At 35.1% G+C, this 27,124-nt stretch overlaps 2 protein-coding genes across 4 annotated transcripts in view; one reads left to right on the plus strand and one right to left on the minus strand.

Annotated features, from left to right (window-relative positions):
• LOC125074844 (kinesin-like protein KIF3A) overlaps positions 1 to 7,918 on the minus strand; it is a 30,951-nt gene extending 23,033 nt beyond the window's left edge. For both annotated transcript variants that reach the window (XM_047686300.1, XM_047686301.1), the window contains exons 1-2: positions 7,780 to 7,918; positions 7,225 to 7,437 (exon numbers count right to left, since the gene is read on the minus strand). In XM_047686300.1, the coding sequence (XP_047542256.1) occupies positions 7,225 to 7,437; positions 7,780 to 7,785 (219 nt within the window). In that variant the 5' untranslated portion in view covers positions 7,786 to 7,918. The remainder of the gene's footprint in view (positions 1 to 7,224; positions 7,438 to 7,779) is intronic.
• A 906-nt stretch (positions 7,919 to 8,824) lies between these two features.
• LOC125074717 (coiled-coil domain-containing protein 186) lies at positions 8,825 to 26,901 on the plus strand. 2 transcript variants are annotated; one of them, XM_047686128.1, is made up of 15 exons: positions 8,825 to 10,164; positions 11,730 to 11,942; positions 12,526 to 12,645; positions 13,093 to 13,201; positions 14,428 to 14,582; positions 15,494 to 15,603; positions 17,095 to 17,254; positions 17,544 to 17,681; positions 17,859 to 17,960; positions 18,585 to 18,675; positions 19,567 to 19,649; positions 19,806 to 19,826; positions 20,927 to 21,124; positions 24,039 to 24,185; positions 24,404 to 26,901. In XM_047686128.1, the coding sequence occupies exons 1-15, from the start codon at positions 8,950 to 8,952 to the stop codon at positions 24,473 to 24,475; spliced, it is 2,934 nt and encodes a 977-aa protein (XP_047542084.1). In that variant the 5' UTR covers positions 8,825 to 8,949; the 3' UTR covers positions 24,476 to 26,901. The 2 variants fall into 2 exon arrangements, with proteins under 2 accessions (XP_047542084.1, XP_047542085.1); XM_047686129.1 differs by lacking the exon at positions 19,806 to 19,826.
• The last annotated feature ends 223 nt before the right edge of the window (positions 26,902 to 27,124 follow it).

A 27,124-nucleotide genomic window follows, 5' to 3' on the forward strand; every position in this document is an offset into this window, starting at 1 on the left:
ATTTATTTAATAACAAGCAATTTGTAAATAACTAATCGAATACAAAGAGCAGCTCTATCCCACAGAGTATGTACAATAAAATCAATATGGTCTGGACGCCATCTTGTCTCGCGAGCTCCAATGGAAGCTCACACAGATGGGTACTGAAATTTGCTTAATTTTATACAATTCATACTTTCGCTGAAAAACTTGCATTGTGCAATGTTGATCTATTTCGTTTTCGGTTACGTATTTTATTTAAGTCAACAATGTGGAAAACGTTTAATAATAATAATAATAAGTTTATTATGTAGGATTTATTAAACGTAAATCTATTAGGTTCAGAGCAAAGGGGCCACCTGGTGGTAAGTGGTCACCACCACCCATAAACAATGGCGCTGTAAGGAATATTAACCATTCCTTACATCAAAAGATCTTAGCAATTTGTATTTTTTTATTAAGTAAATTATTAAAAAAATAGTCATTAAAATCTGATGATTTCTGCGGCCTTGATGCAACGTTATGACGTCACGCCATTAAATTAGAACGCACAGGAATATTCTATTTGTAAACAGTTTTCATAGAAGACTAAAGTAGGTATTCTGTACGATATAGTACGAAACACGATCAAATCTACGATATCAGCCGGTATACGTGTCGCAGGCAACTTGCTTAATTAGCCATTCGTATAACAGCCTAGCCATTTTACTAAACGGCGCGTCCACCCCTCCCATTTTCGGAGAGGCCCGGAAACGCCGAAACCTTCGCTATATTGTACATATTTTTCTTGGTTTTTCTTTATTTACATTGGAATACAATTCTTCCAAAATTACGATACAAAAGTGAGTGAAGGTAAATCTGTCTGTTACCGATTCACGATTAAACTGCTGAACTGATTTAGATGGAATTTTTTATGGACATAGTTCGAGTCCCGGGGAAGGACATCAACATTTTTTAATTCACCTCGAAGGGGTAAAAATGGGGCGTGACGATTTGTGTGCTATCGGTTAAGTTTAATAAGATTTCGCGCGGGTAAAGCCGATTATTTTTTATTATATTATAATTATCAGAAGGTAACTCTGTCTGTCTGTTACTGAACCGATTTTGATGAAATTTTGTACGAAGCCTGCTTAAGCTCCAAGACATTGGTTATTTTTTATACCTATAACCTACTTCCAAATGTGCGGACGAAGTCGAGGCACAAAACTACTTTGGTATAAATACAAACGTGATTGTATATTTGTTCCGTTTTCATGTCTTAACTACGTAACTGATCATCATGAAATTACTTATATATAAACTATTCCAATGGAAGTAGGAAAAAATATAAACAAACCTTAGATTTACGTATTTCATGCGATTCGCTAATAACTCAGCTATATTGTGCACTACTGAGAGTTTATGATTAATATATCTTTATTTATAATACAACACTATTGCACTTAACTACTTGTATCCACTTTAATTTTACTTCCAAAATTGCGATAACAGTTTCGTCGACGTTCAAAACGCAATTTTTTCGTAAATCCATTGTGAATATCATAGATTAATCAAGCTCTCGATTAATGATATCGCGTCAATTTGCGGTCAAATGTTGTTTATTTGGCTTTTCTCCTCTTATGGTTAGAATAGAGTATATGTTTTCAGTGGTACAGAAAAAGACATAGAACACCTGACACCTGAGCTTTAGCCCAACAGTGGGACTTTATTATATACAAAGCGTCATATAAATTAAAGCGTAATTTTCACATCAAAATCGTGTTTCGAATAAATAACTTCGAAAATAGTTCCCCTGGTTAATTTATTTATATCCGCATCCGAATGTGCGAAAGAGACGAAGAGATACAGCTGCCCCCTTTCATCATCAGTTTCGTAACGACAAATCATTCGTTAAATTTCAAAGGAATGTTAAGAGCATCGATGCGTCCTACATTTATCGCATAAAGTGCTAAATTAAAGCACACTTGAAACTCTAAGATTTATTTAACATCGATTTAAGAATTAATATTGAGCGCTTTACCGCTGCAAATGCATTTATAGAGGCTGAGGAGTTTATTAAAAACGCGTTAAGCCCAGGATTAAATCAAACCAAAATACTTCAATCAAGTAGGCTTTAGCGATCAGTTTTGAATAGTTACACGATTAAATAAAATTTAAAGCTACCGGTTCGGAAATTAAATTCTACTGTAAGGAACCGGCTAGGAACTCAGTAGTAATTCTCTTTCCAACATCCTTTTTAATTTGTGTCTGTTTGTTCCGACTCATCTGGAACGGCTGGGCCGATTCTGACGGGACTTTTACTGGTAGATAGCTGATGTAATAAGGAGTAACTTAGGCTACAAAAAGAATTTTTTGACGCGCACGAAGTCGCGGGCAGAGCTAGATATTAAATACAATTACATTGTCCTGCATGGAATTCTTTCTGCCTGTTGCACACGGCCAAATTACTGAACCGAATTTGATGAATATAATATAAATATAACGAAAACCTACCGATCCAAACAATGCGAAACCGCGAGTAACAATTGCCCATTTGAAAAACACACATTATTCGCACAAAATCGTATGCTTAGGACCTTGACCATGATAATGGTTGACAACTAAAGAACTACAAAGATTAAATAAAAAAAAAAGAAAAATATTAACATCGGTCTATTAGTGCCATTCTAGTATGAAAAGATATTTTCTAATTATTGTATTAAATATTTCCGTTTAAGATATTTGCTTGTTTCATTTAAATTTATTGAATTAAAAAAAAATTAACTACCTTTGCCAAACAAGTAAAAAAAAAAGTTTAAGCAGTATACTTTTATATATTGGCATGATTACTTACAAGTTACAACATACATATATTTTAATCTGTATGTATTTTTGACTGTGTCTTATCATTGTACAATTATAAATATATAATACGTAAAAAAATATCATACATAATCCGATAACTAACATAGACCACTAACGCTTGTAGGCCCTAAATAAGAATTACAAAAATTAAAATAATTAATTAAATTTTTCTATAAACTGTTCGCTTTGAAAGACATTACTAATAAAGATCTTTGCCTACTAAGGAAATAAAAAAAAAAAACATTTCGATTTTTATATGAATCGACTAATCGTTGTGTGTGAGCACACGCTTTGGTAGTGTATCTAACTTAATTTTTATTTTATCGAGTTTCAAATCACGACGATATATACTGATATTATAAATGCAAAAATATCTCTGTCACCTTTTCATGATAAACCCGCTTATTTGGATTAAATTTATTATGGATATAGTTTCGAGTCTCGGAGTACGACAAAGGCTACTTTTTTAATTCACCCCTCGAGGGCATTAAATGGGACGGCTTCTGTGCTATACGTAAACTTTAATTAATTTCACGCGTGTAAAGCCACAGGATCAGCTAGTTTTATATAAATTTAACTTCAACAATACATTTAGTCAAAACTAAATATTACGATGTAACATTTAAACGTGAAAGCGTACCGAACGAACAAACAAACGCATTTAAAATATCAGCAATGACAATTAAACCCGAACGGCGTGACTAGTTGAACAATGAACTACATACACGTTTAAAAACCGTGTCATAGCGCGCTGTATATTGATAATTGCATATCTACAGAGATAAGGGTTATAATACGGAAACGTATACACAGTTTTACATTACAAATTGTTTATAGAAACGTATATTATTATGTTAATTTTTATGACATTTATGGAGCAAAGAAATGGCCGCGATGGTAGGTTCAACGCTTGTCAAATATTGGCGTTCTAAGAAATATTAAGCGCCAACCCAATGCGACCTTGAGAATTAGCGTTATATCCCTCGTCTACCGTACCACATCAAACGGTATGGATCGTTCAAATAAAAATTATTGTATATTAAATAAAATATATACATATTAAAATGCACGTTTCGAATATATATTTTTTTCGAATTTAAAACTATCTGTCTCGGCTTTATACGATACAATATGGGTCTATATACAACGCTTAGATTTAAGAACAAACAAAGTAATTATATACCTTTTTTTTCAGATAGGAAAGTTTTAATTTTCAGCTTTTCTCTACTATAAAATACATGTATTATACATATAAACCTCCCTCTTGAATCATTTTTTACTCTTTTGACAGAAACCTCATTAAAATCCGTTGCGTGCTTTCAAAGATCTAAGCGTACACACGGAGGGAAGCGACTTTGTTTTATACTATTTAGAAATACTAAAGTTGTAATCACTATTAATCAAAAAAAAACGATCAACAAACAAATGAGAAAAGATACTGAACTGTTTTGCCCTTGCTTTTATTATTAATATGTATTTTAAATCGAACTCATGATTCGCCATTTTGTTTCACACTTAATATTTTCCAGCGAAAATTTAATTGATTTACGTAAATGTTTTCGTTATTAAAATAAATGATATTGATAGAAAGCTTCAAATGTTCGAATTAGCATTATATAATGCACCAGACGAAAATATATTTTTTCCGCCCTTTCCGCTTCGCCTTCAAATAAGTAGAACACGCCATCGTTGTACCTACAGATTGCGCGCGCAACGCAAAGACGCCATCTTGTTTATGTTCTACAGCGTATTATACGCATTACTACATAGTATAAAACAAAGAACTACGTTATAGATTTATTCGTTCTATCATGTATGTTATATATATGTCAAGAATACGTTTTAATATAACATATATTTACTTATACTTTTAGACTATATACAATAAATTGTAATAATCTCTACTATGTAAGACTGCAATGCAACTAAATATGTACTTGCATACGTAACAAAAAACTAACTTCTTTTTTTTAATATTTTTTATATTCGAGCTAAGGAAAATCGCAGTCAGACAAATAAGAAAATAAAGTCATATCAAACATGGAAAAATATGTTTTAAATTTATTATCCTATTCAAACTAGAATCCATTACAGTCTTGTTAGAATAAAATAATTATTAATTGTTATCTATATTTAGCTTATAAAAAAATAGTTAAATATATATATAGTAATAGTATTTTTATATTTAATTGATACGCAATAAAATTATTTAATCATAATCATTTAGTCTAAATTTTAAAAGTTAAGGTTTGTAGCAATTTTCACTCTCTTAGGCCATATAAATTGTATTTTACTCGCTCATTGTAAAATATTATCTAATTATTACCTTAAATTCAATATGATCTGCTATAGCAAAGCAATGGCATTTTTCCTGTAAAGTAGATCATGCCTACATAACATTATAAGATGTATAATACATAGTATTGATGTGATAGCTGAAAGTCATACAGTGTAATCTCAATATAACGAATTCTTGATTTTACTTCGAAATCCCCTTGAACTTATAAAAACCCGTAAGAATTAATACAAAATAAATAATATTTACGTATAACGAATATATTTATTAAAAACCGCTTTATACCGCTTTTTTTTTGTAAAACCCTAAAATGCACGAGTCAACGGTCAGTGAATCGAAAAAAAAAAAAATCTACTTTACTACTAATCAAAACTCCACTTTAAAAGTAAAATACAAACGATAAAATTATAAAGACAAGTCTTTATAATTTTATTAATTAAAATTAAACAATACTGAGTAACATAAACATTCGCAATAGGAGACCAAGAAATTATTAATTCATGTATTCACTCTAATCTAAAAAAACTAATTCTACAAAGATCAAATTTGGAACATATTATGTCATAACATGACCATACAGTAGGAAATTATATTTGATAATTTTACCTATAAAGGGAGAGATACTTATATGAATTTTACACATATGCTAGTAGTACTGTATACTCCATATCTTAATGTGTGTGTATATATTATATATTATAACTATTTTTAATATAAAAAAACAAATATACATAAAAAATATTTAAAAAAATTAGGCCTTTTTTAAATGACCTACTTTTCTTGCATACAATTAACACATATGTTAAAGAAGGTACAAGATCCTACTTATGTGTATATTATGTATAGATATGTGATAGAATAATAAGACGGTTTGTGGTGAAAAAAAAAAACATGCAAACACATATAAATGCCCCTTCAGAACACAGTTAAAATTACAAACAATGACATAACATGTTATAAAAACAATTATCTTCCAAAAATCTTCTCTTCAGTAGACATTTGACCAAACATTCCCAATGCATTGGGCACAGGCAGGCTGTCTTGCATCACGGGCAAGCCCGCAGCAAGATGCACTGGAATGTTACGTCAATAAGTTTCTCTTCAGCTCTTGCCCAATCCCAAGGTTAAATTACAAAATTGACATTACTAAACAATTCACCGGGGAAATTTAACACGAAAATTACCGCCTAAAGACCGTCGGCCATATTGGTTTCCGTGACGTCATAGATACGGCGACAATAGGTGATCTCATTGGTCTAAATATATATGAACACAAAACTTTACTAATACACTCATATGCTTTGTCTTGATAAACATAGACAGTGATTAATGTTAGAGAAATATATTGGAATTTGTTAAAAAAAATTTAAATATTTTTTTATTTATTTAGTAGCAAAGTAATGACAAATAATTCTATGCATTGCCTTTTAAATTAATCTTAAGCTGGCATAAAACAAGTTATATCTAATAAAAATAAATAGTAAAAAATCTTGAAATAGTAGCAAACTATTTAATTTTAAATTTAAAAGGATTTTCTTTGTGTGAAATAATGTAGGCATGTCATATTTAGGAAGTCTTCTTGCTTCTCTTCGTAATGATGATTAATAACAAAACCCACCCACCATTCGACAAGACTGAAGTCTATATCAGCGTCAGTCGAGCCAAATGACGGGCAGGTCTAATTATTGTCTTCTTTCTTCTGCATACTGCTTTGTTTCCCATCTCTTCTTATAGAACTTATAACTACTCATATATATATATATATTTATTTATTTGAAAATTTATAGAAAATTATAAAATTTAATCACAAGTTAATATTAAGAAAAGTCATTTTTTATTTATTTATCCATCGAATTATTATTATTATTTTCATTTAAATTAATTGAACCAAATTAAGCACCGTCAAAATTTTCATTTGTCTTATTAGAATCTACATTTAAAAAAAAAAGAATCCGTTGATTTCATTGTCGAGTTATAAAACATTTGAGAATTAAACCGCGACGTGTCGAACGCAATACTGATAGCTACGAGGGTTGATAAACGTATGACGTGTTGAGATATTACTATATCCAAGCACACACACATATATATACATATATATTTACCTGGGAGGTGTTACTGTCGAAGACTGCATCGTAAGCGTAGATGCGCGGCGGCTCCGGCGGGCTCACGTTATTCCTGGTAACTGCAATCGTGCTGTTCACGGAGTCTACTGATACGCAGTTATACGCCCCATCAAGTTTTTCCTTCTGGTCCATAGGACGCACGCGCACCACCACTCGAACATTCTCGACCGTAGGCGCGCCCAGCTCCGCGTCCTAGCGTTATAATTACATGAAAATGTATAAAAGACAAGCCACACGTGCCCTCTTGGCGCCTATTGCGTAGTTGAACGACGTACTAGACATGACCCTGACATGAATTTAACGTGACTCACGAAAAATTGAAAGCGCTTCTTATCGTATTGATTTTTAAATGTTTAACTATAAACTCTTTAAACAATCTATGCAGCGTTATCGATTTAACCACGTAATCAAAATTTGCAAATTCCAATGAGAATGTAATATGAATACCTACCTACAAAAAGGAAATGATGAATTATGAAATCTTACACGATTTCCGGAAATCACATGATATAGTAACTCATTGAGATCACTTACTGGCATTGTGCACGTTCTTCTTCGACGAGACTGCGCGAGGTTGTATTTATTTTCACACAGGCAGGGTTACGTCTTTGTTTGTCGAATATTAGGTAAAAATCAATACTGACGACCTACTTTTCCCGGGGCCTCTATTCGTTCTTCGAAGGAAATGAAATGACAGATTCGTAGAATGTTACCATATAACAGCACTAAATAAAGTAAAAAGTTATTGATTTTGAAATAAATATTGTTTCGAAATAAAAATTCTTACAAGAATATTTGAAAATATAAAATTAATTATAATTTATAACTATATTTAACTTTAAAATTTTTTAAGTATATGCATTAATATCGAAAGAGAAAAGAGAAAGCTTCAATACATATTAAGTACTTTCTAAACTATAAAATAAAATTGATTTTGGAGTAATAAGGAGATTTTCATTTTTTTCTTATACGTCAATAGTCAGTGTTGATGCTTATAGTCGCCAAGCATGTAGTTTTCTTTAAATTGTATATTTTGTAAATCAATTGTATGAAAATTTAAATAATGTTATTTTTTTCACTCAGATACAAATTTAATTTTACATTAAATTATAAAACCGTCATGTATTGTTTATTACTAGAGATTTCAATATTTTTTATAACGCTTGTGAATTAAAGTTGGCTTATTAAAAAAATATATATTTAAACTTGTCAACACTAAAGTAATTTAGTACAAAGTAATTCTTTTATTATTATAATTAAAGGATTCGGGAGTTGGTTAATTAATATTAATTCCTCACTTTTATTATTTCTCATAAAATCTGATATTTTTACCCTCAAAACAACATATAAAAAAAAGTAAATGAATATAGGTTGAAAATAAGAAAATCCGAAGTGTATCAGAGGAAATAGAATTACACAAAATAAGTTGCAATATTTTTCGATTAAGCATAAATGTAGGATACTTAGTTTTACATGATAGTGTATGACTGACTTTACAAGATCTTATCGATTGGCCGATTGCATTCTCAATTTTGACTAAAGTACGGTCACGTCCCTAGTAAGAAATGTCATACTGTCAGATCCAGATGCTCGATGTTTATTTTTATTGATAAAAAGTAGCATCTAAGATTCTAATGGCTTTCGTGCTTCCATATTATAAATTGCAGTGGTTTAAGAGCAAGAGATCAGTGTGAGACACTTGAAATGTCGGTGGAGGCGGAAAGTTTAGTCCATTTAAAATGTGCCAACGTTGACGACATAAAAGAGAATGGGAGTAACTCGACGATATCACACGATTCCGGTATCGAAATATCCGATGCGACTTCCGCAACACTTCCTTCACCACACGACTCTGATATATCCTATATAAAAACTACAGAAAACGAAAAAATTGGGATGGTATTGAATGTTGATGAATTGCACAACAGTGCCCTAGAAAACGATGGCAGTTCTGACGTATCCACTCCTACATCCTTGTCCTCTGAGGACAAGGAATTTAATACCTTCGAGATAAGTTCTAAAAACGATGATCTAGGAAATTTATCTGATATCACGAATTATAGTGCAACTGACCAAAACGATAACATAAATGAAACAAAAATAAATAATAACGAAATCCCTAATATTGAAAGTAAGGATGATAGTTTAGACAGTGTTAAACACTCGAGTACCTTATCAAAAACATGTAATTTGAACAGTGAAACCAACAAAACAGCATCAACATATAGTTTGAACGAACCAAATAACGAAACTACTACTAACCTATCTCCACTCAGCCGTAGTGCAGATAACATATCTAATTATGATACACACAATCATGATCTAAACCATTTAATCACCAAAGATCTCGATCAAGAAAGGATACTGTCTGAATTTTTAAGCCAAAAAAATAAAGTAAGCGCAACTCAGAAAATAGTACAAGATAATCAACAAATGGCTGATGTAAAATATGCAAGATTACCAAAAGAAATTTTGTCACAAGATCTCGGTAGTATAGTTAAAAATGTCCACGGTATATTTTCCTCGGTTAGCGGAAGTTTGAAGAACGCTTACAATAATACCCAAAGAGTTGCACAGAAGCCAATAGCCAAAACTGTTAAACCCGTTACCAATGGTAGGATAATGAATGAAATATTTGAATTCTCAGAGGAGAAATCCGTCAACGACATAGCCCAATTACAAAGTGAAAATTCGAATTTAAATATAGAACCTGTTCCAAAATCTGACGTTCCAGAATTGGAACATGAAAAGAACGACAGTAACAATGAAATGTTAAAATTGCAAATAGAATCGTTAGAGAGAGTATTGTTCGAGCAGAGAAAAGAAAATGCATCCCTCAGAGAGAGAGTCAAACAGCAGTGTGATGAATTGCAGGCAAAAGATCAAACATTCAAGGATTTAGAGGCTAAAGTTGATTTGGTAATTTTTTTTCATATTTCTTTTGAGTATTAAAATGAGCTAATGTTGTCTCATGGCAAAATTCCCATCAAGTTCGAGCCATGGGACAAAAACAGTTCAAAGATCATCTTATCTGAAGAGGATAAGATGATTTTTGAACTGTTCAGAGCAGGCCAAGCAGCAAGGGGTTTGCATATATGTGATTTTTTAAATTTATCTTGTGCAAAACCTTATTTCTTGTACTGGTAAATGGGCCACACAAGAATATTAAGTATTCCCGTTTTGAGGCAGATATAATATTAATGTTGATACATATTAACACATGTGAAATGATTAGATACCAACTTGCGATGAAACTAATTGTGTTTATTTAATGCGTTCTATTGGACACAGTGAGATGACTAAAACGTCATCATATCTTAGAGCTGCCAGCAACAGATGAGAGCCTCCAATGGGAAGCCACTCCGTATGACAGTTTCACTGAACAGATTTTTCCATAGATTTAGGTCTAAAACAAAAAAAAATTATACTGTAAGGAAACATGTTGTCTAATCAATCAATCAATCAATCAATCAATCAATCAAAATATACTTTATTCAAGTAGACTTTTACAAACACTTTTGAATCGTCATGTAACAAACTATTTGAAGTAATGCTACCACCGGTTCGGAATGTAGATTCTACAGAGAAGAACCGGCAAGAAACTCATTAGTTACTCTTTTTCATCATCTACTAATATTTTGGCACATGTACCATTCGATGGAACGATGGAATGCGTAATTCAAATAAGAATTCAATTTTTTTCGTCCCTACCGTCCGACCGATATAACATTGTACAAGCGCTATTACTTTCAGTGTTTCTATTTAAATTTTACTTTGAAGCAATAATATATAATAGAAAGAGTCTTAAAATTTTCGGATAATGCTGAAATCTTTTGTATTATATGTATTGTTTAAATACTTTTACAATTTTTAAAATCATTAAATTAAGAAAATAATATGTTCGTCATTGCAAAGTTATGTCGATCAGAAAAAATTACATCTGTCAATGAGATCAAGCTTTCTTTCTTTTACAGGTGTAATACGTTCTCCGAAACGCGCTAACCTTCTGGAATAAGTTTTATGTTAGGTTAAGTTAGGCATTAAACAAAAAAAAGCATCTCATTTATTAGTACTATATATATTTATTATCCATCGATTTTTTTCAGTTATCTTCGTATGCATTATTAGCATTAGCAGTCTGTAAATGTCCCACTGCTGGGATAAAGGCCTCCTCTCCCTTTGAGGAAAAGGTTTGGAGCATATTCCACCACGCTACTCCAATGCGGGTTGGCGGAATACACATGTGGCAGAATTTCGTTGAAATTAGACACATGCAGGTTTCCTCACGATGTTTTCCTTCACCGCCGAGCACGAGATGAATTATAAACACAAATTAAGCACATGAAAATTCAGTGGTGCCTGCCTGGGTTTGAACCCAAAATCATCGGTTAAGATGCACGCGTTCTAACCACTGGGCCATCTCTATCTTCGTATGACAAATGGAATAATAAGACATGAAAGGCATGTTTTAAAATCAATTGCAGATGTGTAAACGGGCGGAACAAGCTCAGAGGGAAAAGGATGCAGCTGTAATGCGGTACGCCAGCACTGAGTGTGCTGCTATCGAAGCGAAGAGGGCAGCAGAAGCAGCTACCAAAGCGGAACGTGCAGCGATCGCGGAACGGGAGCTGGCGACTGCAAAGCTTCGTACAGCTAGAGAAGAGAAGCAACGAATTTGTCAACTATATGACGATAAGGTAGAATTTTAATCTTGGTTCTATACTTCAATTATATTAATTACTTTTTGAGATATTTGCAAAAAAACAGACACAATTTTTTTGTGTTTTTTGCGACCGGTTATTTTCTATAAATATCGCCCAAGATTTCTCGAATAGAATAAAACTTCATGACAAAAAGTTGAACAAAAACGCACTCGACAAAAAAACGTACGTAAAAGTCCAACTTCGTTGGTACCATCCACGAGTAACATATGCTGTGACCAAACGCAATGCATAATATTGTGTTCTGATTTACCAGTGAGCCAGTGTAACATGGCACTTGGGACATAAAATTTTAGTTCCCGAGGTTTTTAGCGCTGACGATGTTAGCCCTAACATCGTTTTTAGCCTTAACATCGTTGGTTGGTTGGTTCATATTTCTTACAGTACCAATGTTTATCTGCTGGGCTGCGGTGACCACACTGGTCGGATCGACGGTTTATGTGACCACTGAAACATCAGCTGGTAAATGCTTTCGTTGTTGGTATTTAACAACTTGAATTGAAGATTGAAGAAACTAAGAGGTATTCGACAGGCTTACGATGTTTGTACGTGATTTCAGTGCCATGAGCTCCAGAACAGCGAACGAGAAGTGAACAAAGTGCGCGAGGAGTTCCGGGAAATTGAAGGTCGTTTGAAATGGACGCAGAGCAAATTACGAATGGAGATGGACGCTTGCAAGGTATGGAGTATTAGGAACTGATCTGATCCTGAGGTGAGGTTCTGAGCTTCAACGATGTTTGTGCAAAGTGTTTTACTTGGTGGTAGGGCTTTATGCAAGCCCGTCTGGGTAAGTACCATCCGCTCATCAGATATTCTACCGCAAAACAGCAGTACTCACTGTGTTCCAGTTTGAAGGTTGAGTGAGCCAGTTTAACTACAGGCACAAGCGACATCATCAAGGTTGGTGGCGCTTTGGTGATGTAAGGAATGGTTAATATTTCTTAGCGTGCCATTGTCTACGGGTGGTAGTGACCACCTTAAGGTGGCCAATATGTTCGTCCGCCAGCCTATAACGTAAAAAAGGTATATGGTGTATTTTTGAAAAAGCCCTCGGGAGTCATAACCTAGCAATTGGATCCTCGAGGTAATAATTTAATAATGAAAATATCTGGATGTCTATTTCCAGGAGAGCACAGAACGGGTTGAGAAACTGTCCCAACAAGTCGCAGAGCTCGAGGCGGCCAAGGAAGCAGCCACTGTGAACGCGACTGATTCGATCCGGGCTAAACAATTAGGTATATATTTTTTGTATAGTATAAAAGTAACAGCAGGACTATCTCTCAGGATAGGTGGATACATGTTTGCAGACTTGCTCACGATATTGACCTTCACCACCCAGTTTAAGATGGTACAAGGCCATCTTAGCCATTGCCGAGGCTCGAAATCTGGAGTCCTGGCGGACGATTGTTTTTATTTTCTGTTTGTTTTGTGTGTCTAATTTATCTTACTTGTTTTTTGTTGTATGTTGCCCTTTTGGACCCCCTACCCTTATTTCTTGGGACCCACAAGGACAAAAATTGCAATATAAGCTTTTCGGACCCTTGACAATAAGGGGCAAGAGCATGTGCCCTGTTTACCATAATGGTGATGACAGATTATTGTCCACAAAGTTTTTCTAACACTCGTAGAATAATAAATTTTGTCAAATCAAAAATTCAAGTCCATGAAAGTTGTCGTTTATGAAAAAAGGGGTTTCTCCCTATAGGCCGTGTAGGCCGAGCCTAGAGCGGCAAAATCTGGAGGCAGGAAAAAAAATGGTTTGTGAGCTTTTATTTTAGTAGGCGCGTCGTCTGTAGTTCATATGAGGTGCGACTAAAACTCACACATTAACCGTTAAATACTTAAAATATATACATACTCGATAGGTTTTAAGGTTGAGTGAGTCAGTGTAACTACAGGCACAATAATAAATAAATAATCATTATTTGACAAGGTGACATACAATACTCTGATCCCAATTAAAGCACTTGTGTTATGGAAATCAGAAGTAACGACGGTACCACAAACACCCAGACCCAAGACAACATAGAAATGTAATGAACTTTTAAAAATAAAGGCACGAGAAACTTAATATCTTAGTTCCCAGGCTGGTGGCGCTTTGACAATTAAGGAACGGTTAATAATTCTTACAATGTCTATGGGTGGAGACCACATACCATCAGGTGGACCATTTTCCAATCCGCCTACCGATATGTATATTCTAGATAGGCGCTACCGTTCATAGACATTGACGCCATCAGAAATATTAACCATTCCTTACATCGTACATGCTCTACCAACCTTGGGACCTAATATGTTATGTCCCTTGTGCCTGTTACACTGGCTCACTCACCCTTCAAACCGAAACACAAAAATACTAAGATTTGCTGTTTCGTGGTAGAATATCTGGTAAATGGGTGGTACTTACCCAGACCACCAAGTGGACTATTTATCACGGAACTTTTTTTAATATTAATTACAGAATCAGACTTGAAAGAGAGTCAAGCGACATTAATTATGTGTCGGCATGAAAAGGATGATCTGGACAGACGTCTGACCGTCGCGCTCCAGCAACTAGATACGTGCAAGAGAGAACGGGACGAAGCTAGCGGATCTCTCGCTCTAGCCAATGAACAGGTAGACCATTACAAGTATATATCTATTTGTTAATATTTTACATAATTATATTTTACATTACATTAGCAGTCTGTAAATTTCCCACTGCTGGGCTAACACCTCCTCTCCCTTTGAGGAGAAGGTTTGGAGCATATTCCCCCACGCTGCTCCAATGCGGGTTCGTGGAATACACATGTGGCAGAACTTCGTTGAAATTAGACTCATGCAGGTTTCCTCACGGTGTTTTCCTTCCAAGCACATGAAAATTCAGTGGTGCCTGCCTGGGTTTAAACCCGAAATCATCGGTTAAGATGCACGCGTTCTAACCACTGGGCCATCTCGTCTCAATATATGAATTCTCTTAATTTGTGTTTGTTTTGATCTCGTGTTCGTGTTGTGCTTAACACAAACGTCGAGGATGTTTGGTCGGACGGTTTGTGATATCTAGAATACTCTAAGTCTATGGTCCTACGCCTGAACTCTCTGTGGGTGACAGATAGCCGGGAAGAGACGATGCAGACTTGATTGTACACACTCTCACGTCGAGGCACGAAAGTGTAAACATTGTTACGTCAGTTAGATAGAAAACTTCAATAACTTATATGGGGAGAGGATTGAACCTAGGATCTGGATCTGCAGGGTTAGAAGCTAGTCACGAGACCATCGAAGCAATCGCCAAATAACAGTACTCTATATTGTTGTGTTTCGGTTAGAAGGGCGAGTGAGCCAGTGTAATCACAGGCACGAGGGACATAACATCTTAGTTCCCGAGGTTGGTGGCGCATAGGTGATGTAAGGAATGGTTAATATTTCTTACAGCGTCTCTGTCTATGGGCGGTGGTGGCCACTCACCATCAGGTGGCCGATATGCACGTCCGCCAACAAAGGCCATCAAAAAAAATTAATAGTAATAATGAGGTTTACATGTTTAGATCGAGTCGCTAAAGGAGAGTAATGAACGTTTGGAAGAGGAAGCTGCCGAGCTAGCAGCGTTACGTGCAAGAGCGGCGTTGGCTGACACACTCGAAGCTCAGCTGCAGCGGTGAGTTACTATAACACAGATGACACACACTATGAGATTAAAAGACATCCAATCACGTAAAACTCTTACCAACTTGATCTCATGACCAAAATTACTATACCCTGTACAAGATAGCTCGATCTCTTTGACAGCTGATGTAAATTTTTCTGATCGACATAACTTTGCAATGACGAACATATTATTTTCTTAATTTAATGATTTTATAAATTGTATAAATATTAAAAAAAAAATACATATAATACAAAAGTTCCTAAAGATTCAAGCGTCATCCGAAAATTTTAGGACTTTTTTTATTATAAATTATTGCTTCAAAGTAAAATTTAAATAGAAACACTGAAAACAATAGACGCTTGTTCAATGTTACATCGGTCGGGCGGTAGTGACGCGAATAACAGGCTACAATATCGACAGTAATTGCTACAAATATCGATTACAAAAATCCTTATTAAAGATCATTGTTAAGTTATTGTTACGAACGGGGGTCCTTTTGGTTGTATTCTCTTTAGCTGGTATAACTTTTTTTTTATTATAAAAATATATAAAAATATTATATTTTTTTTTAATTTTTTTAACTTTATTAGAACAATAAGTTAAAAAAATTTAAATTCTGATTTGAATTACACATTCCATCGTTCCATCGACTGTTGTATATGTTATATTCGCTGTTTCCCATCACTAGCCCGTCTGTCAAAAAGGTCAAGCTAACTTGAACAGGGTATAGTAGTAAATATTTATTCTTGTTGACTTTTGTAAGCATTTTTGAATCGTCATGTTATACGGTTAATTTAATCGTAAAGCTAGCATCGAACGACAAATATTATTATCATCAACGTAGAAGGGAAGATCATTTACGCATACCTTAAAGAGAAAAGGGCCCAGAACTGATCCTTGTGGAACACCCAATTTTAGTAACGATCTAGGAAACTTTGCTCGTATTTGTCAATCCGGTATCAGATTTGGAAACTAAGATGTTTTGTCCCGCGTGCCTGTAGCTACACCGGCTCACTCACCCATCCAACTGGAACATGACAATACTAATAATTAAGGAAGTCAGCTACGAATCAAAATGGCGATACGAGAATATATTTTAAATATCGAATCTGTAACGACCATCCTAGATCACAGCCTCAAGACATCTATACATAAACGCGACATCGGAGTCGCCGAGGCTGTGCTCTCTCTGATCGAGCACGGAGCGGGGCCCGCTGGATTGCAGTAATTAGGATAAAAATAAAAAAAATACTATATAAAAACTACTATTTACAGTATTTTTATATATTATAGATTATCATATATTGTTTATTATGGATTATTTATATATTATTTTAAATAAAAAAAAAATATGTGTCAATGTGCGCCACGGCTTCCAAGAAGACGACAAGCTCGAAGTCCAGCGAAGATCTGCTGATGTTCAGTAAAAATATAAAATAACGCCAAAATTTATAAAAATATAATGTAAAAAAAATAATAATATATCGAATCTGTCGCCAGCGAGACGGAGCGCGCGTGGGCGGCGGAGCAGGCGCTGAGCACGGAGCGCGCGCGCGCCGAGACCTGCCTGCGCCGCGAGGCCGCCGCGCTCGAGCACGCCGCGCGCCTCACCGCCGCGCACGTGCACGAGCGCGCGCGCGCCGCCGAGCACGAGGCCAAGGTGGGCCTCGAACCGGCCGAGTGCTTGTAATCCGATGTTATGATCTGCGCTCCGGCCGTCCACGAGGCGGTCGAAACAAGATTAAACTGTTTCAATTTCAACGAATCTATCTCTCTAAATAATATTGCAATTCTTTTATAACTTCACCACTGCTCAAGAAATCATTTTCCCGGGATGAACTCAAACGTTGCCCAGACCTCCTCAGATGCTAGTATTAAATCCCCCCCCCCCCCTCCCCACTTTCACAATGTTGTTAGTAGTGTATCGCATTAAAAAAAAAACTGTTCAGGCGCAAGCTCTGGCCGCAGACAACACATCCCTCCGGGAGACGGTGCAGGTGTTGCAGGAGGAGGCTGGCAAGTTGAGATCGGCGTTAAATGATGAGATGGATCGACGGAATAAAGAGAATCGGGTGCTTGCTAGGAAGGTAAGAAATATCTGCATGAACGTTACACAGAGCTGGATTTAAAGTTCTGGAAGTATTATTTTACAAATTAGTTGGAAAATTTTCATTTCCATCGAAAACCTTTTACACATAAGTCGCTTTTGACATAAAAGTCTATGTTCCGTGCCTTTATACTGAATCTGTATAAATTAATTCCAGGTAGCAGAACTAACAGAGGAAGCTGCAGAGGCAAACAAGAAGTTGGAGTACGAACAGGGAGAGAACAGCGTGCTGAAGAAGAAACACGCGAGTGCCATAAAGGTGTGCTCATAATGCTTGTTTGATATCTTGTTATGGGAGGGTAAACCGCTTCTCTAAAGGGTTTCTCTTATACATTCTTAGTTACAATTCTAAAATCGTATGTAAATACACAAAATTCTAATGTAAATATTCAAGAATTATATTTTTTTTTTATGGCATTGGTTGGTGGACGAGCATATGAGCCACCTGATGGTAAGTGGTCACCACCGCCCATAGACAAAGGCGCTGTAAGGAATATTAACCATTCCTTACATCACCTATGCGCCACCAACCTTGGGAACTAAGATGTTAAGTCCCTTGTGCCTATGACTACACTGGCTCACTCACCCTTCTAACCGGAACACAACAATACAGTGTACTGTTACTAAGAATGAATTATATTTTATAGTCAATAAAATATTTAATGTGCTTAATTTGCGTTTATATCTCGTGCTCGGCGGTGAAGGAAAACATCGTGAGGAAACCTGCATGTGTCAGATTCGGCTGTTAATTTAATGTTAATTAACATTCCTTAAATTATCATATACATAAAATAACGTAAACTTTTCTCCGCTCCTGTGTTGCTTATAAACCGTATTCGTTTATTTTTGTTTATTTTACCCATATATATATATATAATTTCAGGAATTAAATCGAGAATTAAATCGAGCTCTGAAACGAATAGAGTTGCTGGAAGCAAAGCTACCTCAAAATGACGTCAACTCGACTAGAACAGGTAAGAACAGGCCAATTGAAATTTAATAGTTTAAAATTATAAATAATTTTGGTAGAATCTTATCAGTATTTCACCGATCATTAGTAATACTTGGTATTATTGTGTTCCTGTTTGAAGAGTGAGTGAGCCAGTGTAACTATAGACACATATAGCCTATTCCAATGGAGTAGGAAAAAAGATAAACAAAACTTAGATTTACGTATTTATTGCGATTTGGTAATAACTCAGCTATATTGTGCACTACTGAGAGTTTATGATTTATATATCCTTATTTATAATACAACACTATTGCACTTAACTACTCATATCCACTTAAATTTGACTTCCAAAATTTCTATAACAGTTTCGTCTACGTTCAAAACGCCATTTTTTCGCTAATCCATAGTGAATATCATAGAGTAATCAAGTTCTCGACCAATGATATTGCGTCTATTTGCTGTTAAATTTTGTTTATTTGGCTTTTTCCTGTTACGGTTGGAATAGAGTATACATTACATGTCGCTTGGATGTAAGGTATGGTTGATACAGTTATTATCCCTAACAGCACCAATGTCTATAGTGATAACCACTTCATGACGAGTGGTCCATTTGTATTAAGCTACATTATCTGCAAATAAATTATATTTATATAGGATACAAGATGGCCCAGTGGTTAGAACGCGTCTATCTTAGTCGATGTGAATGAATCATTCAATTCAGTGCTCCCAGTGAAGGAAACCTGTGTCTAACTTTAATGATATTCTGCCATCTGCCATGCTCCAAACTAATTCAAAGGGAGATGAGGCCTTAGCCCATTTGCAAGACGTTAATATTATTTATTATAATAGCTGGCAATGATCAATTTTATCAGACTCTTTGTATGTTGGTTTAAAAATGATGTTCTTGTTACAGGTTCTGTGTCATCTTTAAGCAGTATCGACAGTCCGCACGATGAACGCGTTCAGAACGGACACACGGACGTACCAGACGTGCAGGTATTATATAAATAATAATAACATTGTATCTATAATCCCGATACTATTGTATAGTTTAAACAGGATGTCTTTGTTTAATAATTTTGTCTCTTAAGATAAAGTTTTCTATAGAATTGTTGTGTATTCATAAATTCTTTATATATTTCACGCATACAGAAGGAAAATGAGGTTTCGATGGTAAGGTTTTGATATCCAATACATAGTTCATATTATATACAGTAAATATATGTAATATTAATTATGTGTTAAAGTTATGTACTAGTTGATGTTTGATTGCGTTTTAGGGTTTGGTCATAAGGTGTTAGGCATAATAAAGTTGTTAAGTATGTTCCTGACTAACTAACCTGGGGTTCAAACTTGCTTTATACCAAATTTCATCAATTTCGGTGCAGTGGTTTGGCCATGGAAGAGCAACAGACAGACAGAGTTGTATTTTCATTTGTAATATTAGTATCGATTACATAAACGTCACAAAAATGCTAATAACTATACAATAATTAACTGTATCGCTTAAAATATGGAGTAAGCTTTAAGTTGTCGGTTACTTATAAAAATGACTTTGGCTTTTTAAGTGTTGAAAAAAAGTAACTATTGAGTTTCTTGCCGGTTTTTCTCGGTAGAATCTGCATTTCGAACCGGTGGTAGCTTCACTTAATATAGTTTGTTAAATGACGATTCAAAAGTGCTCGTAAAAGCCTACTTGAACAAAGTATATTTTGAGTTTTTGATTTTGAAATTAATTAATGTTTAATCAATTTCACAGATTATTAACATATTACTAACAAAACAAAATTACTTTTAGTAAGTTTATTACAATATATTACTAAGCAAAATACTTTTATCAATTTCTAGTTTGCGATTATTAATACAACAGTATAACTCCCGCCAAAATCTAAAGAACAAACCAATCTGTCAGTTTGGAGTTTGACATAATGACGTTCGGATAGTCTGACTAATTCTCTTTATAATATTATATAATTTTATTATTACAGATAAAAAATTCAAGCTCCTTTGATAAATTATTTGCAAAGGTCTGTGTTATTTAATTTACGTAGAAATAGATTAATGTACACTTTACCATAGATTAATGATACACAGAGGTGTTTCAAATATTGTAGATGTATTTAAGTAAAATATCATTAAAATTAATCTCAGTTTAATTTCTCATTATGAAAGCGTTCATAAAATTATTATTCTATGTGATAGTTAATCTGTAAGCAAGACATTATTAGAGAATAGTTATCCATGTGTGCGTGACTTCAATTCTAATTCCCCAGCCGGACCAGCGGCTGCTGGTGGAGCGCATCGTGTCGCTGCAGCGTGCGGCGGCGGCGCGCTCGGAGCGCTGCGAGTTCCTGCAGGAGCACTGCGCGCAGCTGACGCGCGAGCTGCGCCGCAAGTCGCGCGTGCTGCGCGCCGCGCTGCCCGCGCTGCCGCCCGCCGCGCTCGCCTCGCGCGCCGCCGACCAGCACAAGGTCTCCGACCGCTTTTATTTAATACATACTTCCGGGTAGATATTGATGGTGAGTGGAAGTGGAGTCGAAGACGGTCAGAACGGTCAGGGAGAATCAACTGCATTCGCCGCCCTCGCTACGCCACTCCGCGAGATGCCTGTTCATAGATCATAAGACGGGAACACGTGTGCGTGTAGAGAGTTCCATTCTTTGGTAGAGTGACAGAGTTTGACAAATTTTTCTTCGTGTGCGATGGAATTGATGTCACAGCTGGGCGTTGATATCGAGAGCCAGCACGCGTAGACTTGTAATCGTTTTGTGATAGAGGCGGGCGGGCAAATGGGTCGCCTGATGGATACCAGTATCCTGCCACAGATTACATATGGCTTGTATTCCTATTGGACAACTTAAAGGGAAGGTAATGGGAGGGATAACTTCGTATTAAATACGTGTACGAAGTCGAGACGGTCTAGTAAAAATTAAAATTTAATAATATTTACCTAGATTTGAACCAGCTATACCATGTCAGCTCTTAATTTAATGTAATACTAACTATCCGTCCTGGCTCCACACGGGTAAAAACTATATACAACTTGTAGATCGAAGAACAAACATAATAAGACAAATTCTTATTGAAATTTTTGGCTTTTTGTCAATTATAATATGCATGTATTATACATATAAACCTTGCTCTTGAATCGCTCTGTTTATTGATATAAACCGCATCAAAATCCGTTGAGTAGTTTAAAAAATCCAAGCGTACAGACGGGAAGCGACTTTGTTAAGACAAATTTAGAGATATTCGGTTGTGTTGTAATTGAAAACAATCGTTCAACTGTAATGTATATTGGTATTAAAATTTGTATTGTTTTCAACTCACGCTGCTTCAGACGAAAAGGAAATTTTCTAAGGTAATAATTATCTAAATAATAATACAGATTTTTATTAATAATATATTTATTTTAAATTTCATACATATATATGGACGTTTTTTAAAGAATAGCGATGTCCCTTTATAAGGAATTACAATTTTTCCTATTTACCCCTCTTTTTAAGCTCAAAGCTTTTATTAGGAGTGGGGGTGACAATGGCAACAATGACACAGGGTTCAAGGTCGATCTTGCGACTCTTTACATTGCTCGAGGGCCATTAAACCATTGCACTATTGACGCTTAAACTGCTTTAATTTTTTAATAAACAATTATCTGTATTTATATTGTTTTGATTGGCGTTGTTGTTGGATGTGTGTGCATGATTTTTTAATATGTTTGGTGGTAGGAGTTTGTGCAAGCCCATCCATAAGGTAGTATGCATTACACTTGGCCGTAGTTCAAGCCCCGGGTTGGGATAGTGAAAAGCTTGGTGGTAGTTTGTGTAGATACGTGCCCGAAATCACATCACCACCAAGCAACAATATTTAGTATGATTGGGTTCTGATGTTACCAGTGTCAGTAAAACTACAGACACAAGAGACAACATCTTCAAAGGTTGTTCTCTGAAGGTTGGTGGCGCATTGGGATTTAAGGAATGGTTAATGTTTACAGCGCGAATATCTATGGTGGTAACCACTTACCATCAGGTGGCCCATTAGCCAGTCCGCCTGCCTATGCTATAGAGAAATGCATGTTACCCGTTAGTTCTGTGATGACCTTCAGGGCTATGTGATTATGAGGCTGTTCTTGTGTTTATATTATGTTCAGCACAGTTAAAGGCTATGAATATTTTGCTTGAGTAGTTTTATACATAGTATATTTTATTTTTCGCCGTTAAAAAAGTATTTTTAATACTCCGATATTGCATTAATATTAAGTTATGACTGCTTCGTTAATTTAGCGGCTAGATAAGGTGGTAGATCTCGAGGTCATACGTTTGAAACAAAGATCCAGCCGATAGAGGGTTTTTGGGTTTCTTTATCGAAAAATTCTCAGTGACAGCTGGGAGTCTGGACGTTAGAAGTGTGTAACACGAGAAGCACTCTTACCGGTCGTATTCGCCGTCCCATTGGATTAGAAGAGTGGGGGGACAGAGGGTGCATCTGTGTTTGTATGTCCTGCGTTATTGGCTGGTTTTCCTTGAGATTGGTCGCCGTAGCCGAAATCGGATAGGATGACATCAATATTTAATTATAAGAAAATTTTATTGTTATTTTTTTTTTGTTGGAACTATGTCCAATTTAAGATTCCTTCTTAACTTTTGAGATTGTGTAGCGTGTTTTTTTTATCGGAGCAGGATTACCTTAGAGCGTAGATGTTAGATGATAGTCTTCTGATAGTATGTATAAATTGACAGTATCCTGTAGTTTTCACTTTCGGAGGTATAATAGAATATATGTAGTCACTTATTGTGTAATAAACACTTGGTGGTGCAAGTTTGGGTAGGTATCGTCAACAGAAACGAAAGCGAATATAAATGTTAGTGTGTGTTGTAGTTAAAATTTGTTACGTTAATAGTTAAGAAGAATTTTTCACGGGGAATGTTCTGAGGAACATCATCTCAAATCTCAGGACATCTCGTCAAAATTCCAAATATCACCCGCACCACCTAGATGTCCAAAAATCGACAACAGCGCGATTTTTAAGACATTTTCTGCATCGCACAACCACTCTGTGGAACCAGAACCTTCAAGAAAAGAGCGTACTCATTTCTTAAAGGCTGGCAACGCAACTGCAACTCCCCTGGTGTTGCAGATGTCCATGGGCGGTGGTAATCACTTTCCATCAGCAGAGCCTCCAGCTCGTTTGCCCCCTATAACATAAAAAATAATAATAATAATTAAAATGACAGTGATTTTGACGTATCAACAAAAAGACGCGTCGTTTCGCACTGCTGGGAATTTGTATTCGCTTTTGTAGCTTTACTTTAATGTTCCGTGCGCTCCATTTGTAATTGGTTTTGTAATCTTAGAAATAAAATAAAATAAATCTTTATATAACAGAGTGAAATCGCTCAACTCGGCGGTGGTGCGATGGCAGCGGTATGGGGGGGAGACCCAGGTGGGATGACGCTCGAACTATCGCTGGAAATGAACAAGCGACTTCAGGCCGTTCTCGAAGATACGTTACTGAAAAATATCACACTTAAGGTAAGCTTAAGATGATCATTGCTGATCATTCATCAACATTCAAACCAGGGTAGGCACAACTGAATTTTGAAGTGATCGGTGAAGAAAGACATCGTGAGGGTACCTGCATTTGTCCTCATTTGGAGATGAGTATGCCCAAAAATTTCTCAAGAAGAACTTAGTCCCAATAGGGGCCGATTCAGAGGCTGTTAATTGCAAAAAAATATAATTGATTTCAGGAAAACATAGACACATTAGGAGAAGAAATTTCAAGATTGCGCGAACAAGCGAAAAACAACGAGAACAAATAATACGATCACAAGTACCTTAAACCTTTGTTAATTTATTTATGCGTCTCTCTCTCACATATGGATTTTATCTTCCGTCTCGTTCGTACGTATGTCATTTTAAAACGTCAAAGTATGGCGCTAAAGCTATCACATGTACCTTAATTCATTAATTTATTTGTATAGGACGTTGTCTCTTTCTCGCGTATGGATTTGATCTACCGTCTCGCTCGCACTTGTCGTATTTATATGTGGTATAATTTATTTGTATATTATTCTTCTAAGTCTTAGATATTTTAAATAGAGTGCCAACTTTATTTTCTTAGTGTGTGAAAGCTACGCTTGACCCTCGCCGAACGTCATACTTTACTAGTGTGCGTACTTAGAGGCCAACTGTAATACTACTTTTCAACTTGTTCTCATTGACAGTTCATGATAATATATATTATGATAATGATAATGAATATACCCTTGGTTTGTTTTGTAGGTCGACTTTCGACAAGGGGGTAAAAAACAATAATGACATTAATTGTCACACATCATTAAGTTCACACACTTTAATAATTCTTAACTGCTGTATAAAATCATCAACGAAATAACGAGTGTTTACTCGAACGTGTCGTCTAGATCACGAGCGGACAGTTCCTCAAATAGTTAACTTATACGCATCCGAACACGCCTCGGCATCCGGCACTTTTTCAAATATTAACTTTGCGTATATTTGTGTTTTTACGTGAGAACTATCAAGACTCCTTTATAAGTAAAAAATAAAACACGGTCGGCCCTCAACCCTAAATCGTCTTACATAGTAAATTAATGATCCTTTATAAGTTAGTAGAATGGTTCTCCACTAATCATGAGAAACTGTTAAGCGTCGTTCAGATATACGTAATCGAAGTGTAATACAAAAGTGTGAGCGAGACAGCGTCTGTGAAAAGGAGACATGATGATTATTTTTTAATAATATTTCGTATAAATTTAAACATTGTAAGTGAACATTCCATTTGAAATTTGTATGACATTATATGATTATTTTTTTAATTTGTATGATTAATGTGTGTACGCAAAGGTGATTTAACTCTTAAATTGTTCCAATTAAAAAAAGTGTTGCCAGTTACTGTGTAATTAAATAAATATTATAGCGTGCAGATTCTGAAACACTAATCGCTTTAAAACTAATTTTTGGTCTGGGTTTGGGGAGGTGTCATTAATGTGATCATGTCTGATCTCGTTGTTATTTTAAACATAGTTAGTTGGCGTTCAAGTTATATAGCTGAGTACGACTGTTTATGATTTAAAATTGACCAATTAAAAAAAACGGTGGATTTAAATTTGGTTGAACTGTTTATTAATTATAGACACAAGGAATTTATCTTCTAAGAATACATGGTTTGTACTAAGTTCAACAAAGACAGGGCGATATTTGAAATCGGATGTCAACACCGATATTTCATCCGAATAGCCGTTACACAACCGATGTCACAAAAATCGCATATCGCCCATGCGTACTTTGGACCGATGTTTTTACGTCGCTCACTTTTCCTCCACTTCGTTGCCGTCGTAATGTTATAGCTCTCTTTCCCTTTCTCTCTACTTCTATATCTTTCTCTATCATGTTAAGGAATGCGCTTAAACTTGTCACATTTTTTAAAATTTTAGTTTCTATCCCAGTCCACTGATCAATTATCGGATTACATAAGAAATCTCACTTAATATAAAAGTAAAAAAAATTAACAAATCATATTATAATCTTAGAAAAGATTTTTAATTAATTAATTACTTAACGTTTATGGGCAGTGGCTTCATTTGTACTTCCGTCTGTTTAATAGAAACAACCGAATAGTTAAAAGTTAAATCACTTTTTGCATTAAATTGAGTGAAAAATCGATTGAAAATGTTCTAGAACCTTGTCCAATGTGGCGTCGATTTTATATTACAGTTAATGTTAACTATAGAAAAACGTAAAATGTTGCCATAAACAATATTATATAATGTCTTTAAAAATTATTTTTATGACAGATAAGCCTGTATTTTCTTAAGTATTGTATTATGTTAAAACAAATTAAATTATATTCATTATAATGACGATGAAATTGTAATTATAAATTTATAATCGACTTAACCCTTAAATGCTGCCATTTGTAAAGACATGCGTTGACTATTACATACATAATAATTTCTGAAAACATATATGGGTAGGGTTGAAAGAAACCACGAAATATTCACATCTTTCTTTATTTCCTTGGTTTTACAAAAGAGTACGTTATTCTTAAATACTTCGTGCCATAGTACCTCCTTTCAATTTATCTCGCTTACACTTTCATAGTTCACTCTCATGCTGTCTCCCTCATTGCTGCACTAAAATCCTTACATATATAAATTTATTTTTGATATTTGAAGAAAATTAAATTCATCCTTGTCGCAAATATTGGTATTATATACTAAAACCTTTTCTGTTATAAGTTTTACGTATATTGGTTTAGCAAAAAGTTAGGCATGATCGATGAAAAAGAAGCGCATTTTGGGGTTCATTTTACTGTGACAATTTTTTTTTTTACTTTGAACCATTTTAATCTATAGTAAATTAAATGATTAAAGTGATAGTTTTGAATGTTGGTAACACTGTTCACACCCGTCTGTGTAGCACTCTCAGCAGATCTTGAACGTTGCACG

Source organism: Vanessa atalanta, chromosome 28 (assembly GCF_905147765.1).
Source record: "Vanessa atalanta chromosome 28, ilVanAtal1.2, whole genome shotgun sequence".
Classification (NCBI taxonomy): Eukaryota; Metazoa; Arthropoda; class Insecta; order Lepidoptera; family Nymphalidae; genus Vanessa; species Vanessa atalanta.

Coding starts and splice junctions, on each gene's coding strand:
- LOC125074717 (XM_047686128.1), top strand. CDS start 8,950: ATGTCGGTGGAGGCGGAAAGTTTAGTCCATTTAAAATGTGCCAACGTT. Junction 14,583..15,493: donor TCGCTCTAGCCAATGAACAG/GTAGACCATTAC, acceptor TTACATGTTTAG/ATCGAGTCGCTAAAGGAGAG. Junction 15,604..17,094: donor CTCGAAGCTCAGCTGCAGCG/GTGAGTTACTAT, acceptor ATCTGTCGCCAG/CGAGACGGAGCGCGCGTGGG.